The sequence below is a fragment of the Halyomorpha halys genome, unplaced genomic scaffold (assembly GCF_000696795.3).
Source record: "Halyomorpha halys isolate HHAL.00 unplaced genomic scaffold, Hhal_1.1 Scaffold1362.1, whole genome shotgun sequence".
Taxonomy (NCBI): Eukaryota; Metazoa; Arthropoda; class Insecta; order Hemiptera; family Pentatomidae; genus Halyomorpha; species Halyomorpha halys.
Window position 1 is genome coordinate 81720 of NW_027116648.1, and position 7511 is coordinate 89230.

The 7511-nt window shown below is 28.5% G+C and overlaps 1 protein-coding gene across 1 annotated transcript in view; it reads left to right on the top strand.

The window, feature by feature from the left end:
• The window catches only part of LOC106689434 (oxysterol-binding protein-related protein 6), a 95446-nt gene that overhangs the window by 77630 nt on the left and 10305 nt on the right, over positions 1–7511 (top strand). The window contains exons 16-17 of the mRNA XM_067053381.1: positions 237–384; positions 6711–6837. Of these exons, the coding sequence (XP_066909482.1) occupies positions 237–384; positions 6711–6837 (275 nt within the window). The remainder of the gene's footprint in view (positions 1–236; positions 385–6710; positions 6838–7511) is intronic.

The window sequence follows — 7511 nt, forward strand, 5'->3', positions numbered from 1 at the left end:
TTTAATAACTTTACCTTGTCACAATTTGTGTGTCCTAGAAGTATTATTCATTGTTTTCAATCTATCTGAAGGTTTTATTATTTTTTAATATATATAATAACTTTGTTGCATAGAATGCTTATAGTGCCTTTAGAACTTTTACCATAAAATATGATTATGTTTCAGAAAACTTTTTAATGTTTTTTTTTTTTTTTTTTTTTTTTTTAGCCTTTTTTTTTTTTTTTTTTTTTGTGTGTGTGTCTTATTGGTCATCAAAAAAACATGAAGTCCTTGGAACTGTCCTGGATGAAAAAGAAAACAGAGTTGTCCATCGGCTATTTGGAAAATGGAGTGAAGCATTGTATTGTGGTGTTGCACCTTCTGCTAAATGTATTTGGAGGCAAGGTAAGCCCATTAAAGCTTAAAATAGATTAATCTGAATGTTTTTGTATTTAGAAAAAACTTTGTATGTTTTTAAATAAAAATTTATGTATTTTTTCTTGTTGGGAGACAATTGGAAATGTTTTAAACAAAGTTTTGAGTCTTTAAAATCCTGGCAAACACTCACCAGTCAAGTTTTCATCTATTTAAGTATCATCAGGACAAGAGAAACAATATCACTTATGTGTAAGAAAACAATGTGTCAACACATGACACATTAATAGTAAAAAATTAAATAAAGCCTCTCTGATTTTTTACTTATAACAAATTTTATTGATAGTGTGAGTGCTTTCTTCAAAGCTATTACTTTATTACATCTGGCCATTCATAACTAGAAATATTTATATCAGAATATATTTGTTTATTGATTTTCTATTGTCTTGTTTTCTGACTTGGTTCCATAACACATCATTTTACATCTTTCATATTTGTTTATTATTTCTAAACGGACTCTTTCAATTTCTAGATTTTCAATCCAAACTATAAAAAGATAAAATTTGAAGTTTTGATTTGCTTACTCTATTCAATAATATGTTACCTAATATTTTTGGTTGGGTAAAGTTTGTTCCATGCTTCTATCAGGAAATTAAGGAAACAGAATAAAAAGTGAAAGGGACAACTGGTATTTCTTCCTTACACTCTAGTACCACTTTCCAATAATTTACTTTAACCAAATCCACTACATAAATTAATAAATTTAACTAAGCCATATTTCTTATCTTCTTCTTTGTATCCTAAATGGCTTTGTTTATTCCTTGACTAAAGGACCTCAAATTTTGCCTCGTATGTCAGTGTTTCCGAAACTTTTGACATTTATATAACCCTTCGTAATACTGAGTACTTCTCGTCAAAAGACATATATATTTTAATCAAAATCAAAACATATTTGTTTTCCTTTTTTTAGTATATTTTTGTAAAATATACAAAGAAGTTGTTCTGTAAATTTCTTTATTTTCTGCTTATTCTAAGTAGCATTCAACAAATAGAAATAGTGAACTTAGTAGAATCACTGGGTCCAGGTGCAGCTCAACTAGGTATGTAGGTGCACAAAATCACAATACTAGCAAGTTATAAAGTTTTTTCTTTATTTGTAATAAAAACAACAAGCAGTTTACGTACCAGGCTAATATACTCTAAGTAGAGATTTCTTCTGAATTTCTATGTCTGATCTATCTGCTGTTATCAATTGACTTGGAAAATAAATGACATAATGTATCTTTATCACCTTACACTCAATCTGCCAAACAGGAAGAAGATTTCTACTTCTGGCCACCTTACTCAACAACATTACTTGAAGTTCATGCCTGTTTATCAGGAGGATATAGCCTTAAATTGCTACACTTTTTGGCTAAAACTGGTTGAACTTTTTTAACAATTCATATATTCAGTATCCTCTAAATATTTAACAGTTCCCTTTGTAACAAGATGGTGAATAGAACCAGAATCAGCTACAAATGTTATTGACATCATGTTATTATTTGCATAAGCTGACATCAGTGAAATATTTTAATTTACCAGTCATATTAGATAATCCCGAATTACTATTATTGTTTTTAATATAAGGTCGATATGATTTCCAAATGGCCTTTCTCCCCATATCTAAAATATTATTGTTAATTATTATCTGTTTTTGTTTTTAATTTTAACTTATAAAAAATTATTTTTAATACCAGAATGTATATACTCATTTACATTTTCTATGATGGTGCCATTGGACTTTATCGAGTTTTAATTTAATTAATTAATTTCATATCAAAGTTAAAATTTAATGAATCTGAATCCTCATGAAATAAAATATCATTAGTCTAAGAGGCTAACTGAGTACTTCAAATTAGATAAAAAAAGAAAGTTAACTTGATTCACCAGAAAATATCAGTTGTTATAGTCCTACTTATACACCAATATTGCTTATAGAATACTTATTTTCACAGTGCCCTTCATTTTGTCGGCAGTATTTTGATCTCTTATTATTAGCTATGTGTTTTCAGAAAAATTTTGAACAGTAATATTCAGTGATTTTACTCCAGTATAATCATAATTACATCAAAAGTAGTTTTCGATTTCAGAATATCCAAAAGTTGTCTGTTGTTTTAATTACAGTTCAATGAGATTAAGACAATTAAAAAAAATCTTCCTTTAAAAGGTAACACTGCTCTAGATGTTGTAACTGTTTTTTTAATTAAGAACAAAACCAAATCAACTTTTCTTTAGCTTTGATTATCACTGTTATGATCTTTTTTCCACTAATTATTTATTTAATGTTCACTTTGGTGAACCTTTTTTTCAGTTAAGGTCTTTCAGATTTTCCTAGTATACTCAATTGTAATGTTATTTTCAAAACTCTTGCCCTTGCTGCTTAATCTGTATATATTTCACCCTTAAATATAGTTCAACTTTGCACAGCTTCAATTTCGTTGTGCTGTCTACAGCAAAACATTACATGATCAATTTGGTTTTGGATTGGATGGATCAATTTGAATAAATAAAGAACTCAAATTTCCATGTATATTCTTGAAATATCAGTACATGTATACCAATTATATTATATATACTTAAAGTTAAGGTTATGTCAATGCTGCTGCAAAAACAAGCCTTGTAGAAGTCTGTTATTCATTTGCTTTTTGAGATTTAAATACCTTCTCACTTTTAATAAAAAAATTGGCCTTTTCTGTAAAATATTGGCCAAAAAGTTTTGATCTTATGAATTTTTTATTGTTCTACTGATATTATAGCGTTTCCAAGTCAATTGAAACCTTTTCCTAGTCAAATGTGTCCTTTCCCATATCAATTATAACTTTTTCCATTTCAAATTTTACCTTTTCTGATTAGATTATAACTATGTTCAATTCTACAATAGTTTATTGATGGCAACTCTGTCTTGTGAACTGAGAGGTTAGGGACAGGATCCATATTTGTTTTTATTATGTGGTTGTTACTCTACATTTTCTTTGTACTTATTAAATTTATCAATAAACAATTAATATTTCGACCTCTTTATATTTATTGGACCCTAATTTAACAAAATATAACTTTTTCTATTTCTATTATAACCCCAACTGGACTTGAATTATTTCATAAAAATGAACTTTTATTATTCAATAATAATTAAATTTAATTTAACAATGACTTTTTTCAAATTATTTCGTTGTATTCATCTATATTAAGTGTTATTTTCAACTAGATATACAATAATGATAAAAAAAACAAAAAAACAAGTTGGTTATTTATTTTCAAATGCTTATCAATAAAATTGTATTGTATTGATTGTATTTTTTTATAGGTGAGAGAGGTGAATTTAATCATTCATTGGGTTTTCGAAGTTTCCAATTTCGAAATTTTATTCAAGATTCGGCATTACTAATAAATTATTATTTTAACTGAATTCTTCGGGGTAGGAATCGTTAATTAGTTTTTAAGGATGCTATTTCTGATATATAGCAGGGATGGCCAACAAGTCAATCGCGAGGCCAATTTTGGTTGATTGTCGATTGCTTGAAATATCAGGGGTGAAATTCCATGTACCACGAACTTCGAAGCGATTTTAGAAGACAAAACGTTTTAGCAATAGTTTAATGCATTCTGGGAATTTGCAAAAGTCATAAATTCCTAGCATTCTGACAGCCTGACACTCTCCACACAGCTCAATGTATTTTGACTAACGTGTTACACTTATCACCAGACGCAACACGTGAACTCATCATTATTATCTTTGTTAGGATACAAACCTAACTATGATTCCTTGGTTTGAGACATACAAAGTCAGTCTTACCATTAATGTTAAGACTAGTAAGTAAATTCTAAATCTGTCTTTATCTGTTCCTACTTTGAATTATAAAGTATTGTTAATAATTATCCATGCTCTTTTAATTCTCCTGGACGTGAGGAGTTTTTGGTCCTTTAAAGAATTATTGTTGTTGTTTTTACGTAGGTACGTAAGTATGTAGATAAGCCTTACATCTATATTTCAGTACGTGTGCTCAGCGAGCTATAGATAGATTAGCAAAAAGTAAGTCATATTATTCTTTCATAATAAATTTTCCTGGATTAAAAAAAAAAAAAGGAGAAAATGAAATATTGAAATCAAATTATCAACCTTACTGTGCATTTTTATAACAAATTTTTCATATTTACGAACAAATAGTACAGCTTATACGCCGAAGTTAATAAAAAAATTAAATTGTACTTTAAATTAGTAAAAGTCTATCTTGAACAAGTGTCGGAAAATCTAAGTTTTTAGGTACCGCATGTACGGAATGCTACTATCAAAAGTGGGGTCTGGAAATTTATTTTCTTCATGAGCCTATATCTTGAAAATTTAATTAGTGATTTAAACAATAAAAAATAGTTTTGAACATATATTTTTCTTATCTACCCATACCTCGCTGGAATGCACCTGATACTGAAACACAGTGTACAAACATAGTATGCATTTCACAACCCTTCTCACTCCTTGGACTACAGCTATGTAAGTCGATCGTGACACACTTTTAAGATAAAAAGTAGATCTTATATATTGAAAAGTTGGCCACCCCTGATATATAGCTTCGTTTTATACTATACTATTTAGGAACGCGTTACTATTTTTGAATTATAGTTACTTTACGGATTTCGATTTACTGTTACTTTTGGAGTTATCTTCATGTTGATCGTTTTATAGATTTTCAAGGGTCCTGATTCAATTTCTTTAATCAGATTTATGATTGCGCGAGTGTGTTTCGGTTTATTGTTACTTTTGGAGCTTTCTTTGATATGGGGATAGTTTATTATGTTTTCAGGGTTTCTGATTGTTTTTACGTGCATGCAAATTTCAATTTATTGTTACTTTTGGAGTTTTATGCATTATAGGGAATGTTTATTAAGTTTTCAGGTGTCTTGAATTATTTTTTTAATTGATTTGTCAATCACACATTGACATAAGGATCCAATATTAGGTTTTCAAGGGCCCTTATTCAAATTTTTGTCCTATATAGGAATTCGTTTATAAGGATTCAAAAACACTATTTTGAAACTGATTGTTATATAGTTTGTTAGGGATATCTTATTAATGTTCTTACAGAAAATAATTTCCCCTACAATAGTAATTCGGAAAGTGCAAGTTCCATCGATAGTATTATAAATAATAAAAAAATGAATAAGAACACTTATAAAACCTAATAATTCTAATATCAAAGAATAATCTAAAATTGATAGTTAATCAAAATGTGCATACTCAATCGATAATTTAATGAAAAAAAAAATGATTCACCTGACACTTGAAAACCCAATGAATGAACTGGTATCCAAGAAAACTCCAAAAGTAATAATAAACTGAAACAGGCATGTGTGATCTCAAATCTGATTAAGCAAATGGAATAAGGATCCTTGAAAATTCAAAAAACTATTCCCATTAAAGATAACTCCAAAAGTAATAATAAACTGAAACAGGCATGTGTGATCTCAAATCTGATTAAGCAAATGGAATAAGGATCCTTGAAAATTCAAAAAACTATTCCCATTAAAGATAATTCCAAAAGTAATAATAAATCAAACTCTACATGCGCGAACTCTACATTTGTAAATCAAATTCAAAAAATAAAATCAGGACATCCTAAAACCTAAAAAACATTTCCCATATCGCAGGAAACTCTAAAAGTAACTATAAATCGAAATGGGCATGCGTGTCAATAGTGTAATGAATTCCGAAGTAGCATCCTCAAAAACCTAATAGACAATACCTTTATTGAATAATTTTACCAAAATAATAATTTATTTTTAATGCTGGATCTTGAAAGAAAATGTCGATATTGGCAACTTTGAAAACCCAATGAACCATAATTAAATTCAACTACTTCCCCATAAAAAAAATAAAAATTTTGTCATTATATATCTAGTTTAATTAGCATGTAATAGAGAATATCAAATAAACACTGCAAATGGCGGATGAATACACTGAAATAATTTAAAGTTTAATTATGGAAATAAACATAATTGAAATAGAAATAGTTAACTTCAAAAGAAAAAGAGTTAGCTTTCAGTGAAATGAAAAAAGTTACAACTGAATTGGAAAAGGTTATATTTGAAAAGGAAAAGGTTATATTTGAAATGGAAAAATGCTTCAATTGAAATGGAAAACGTTTTAATTGAATTGGAAAAAAATACAATTGATATGGAAAAGGTTATATTTGTCTTGGAAAAATTTTCAATTGTTTCGGAAATCCTATAGAACAGCGGTGCTTCCTACAAGTTTTCTTTCTCAATTTTTTTATAACAGGATTATAGCTCTTTATTTCTAGAAAGCTCTATAATTTCAGGTACAATGCCCCCAGATTATGAGTTATATTATGGCTTCACCAGGTTTGCTATGGAACTTAACGAGCTACAGCCAGATATGGTCAACTATCTTCCCATCACTGATACAAGATTCAGACCTGATCAAAGGTATACTTTTTATGTAGTCTTTTAAAATACAGTCCTGCTAAAGTGTGTTGTAAAATTGTCAAATTCATGAATGTTAAAAAAAGGTGTTTTCAATAAAAAATTACAGAAGTATTTTTCTCATCGATTTTGTTGGGTGCTGAATCAAATTTCAGGTTTGTCACCTCACCAGTTGGCGACTTCACTACAAAAATATAAAAAATCTAAACTGTTGGAAATTTTGTAATGTATTTTAGTTGTTGGTGCTTATTGCTTCTATATTAAAAGATCAGTTGCTTTGCTGCTAATGTCGTCAGAGGAGCCATTAATTTTTTTTTAACTTTAAGAGATTGGAATACAACAAATTTCAGTACAACTGGACATTTTGCATAAGTTGCCCCTTTTTATGGATAAAGTGATTGATCTTAAATAGAGTTGGAGCATGATTTTCGTGACTAGGGCCTTTTTGTAAATGATAATAAAAACCAATGGCCGGTTCAATTTCAATAATAGACAGAGGACCTGAAAATGGAAACCCCCCAAAGAACCCAAATAATACAAAAAAGAAAATAATAAAAGAAAATAAGCTTTCCAATTGATACACAAATTTAATAATATTAAACATAAACAAATAAAATAAATTAAACCTTCCTATTATTACCAAAAATAAATGTATTATGAAGATATATATATATATA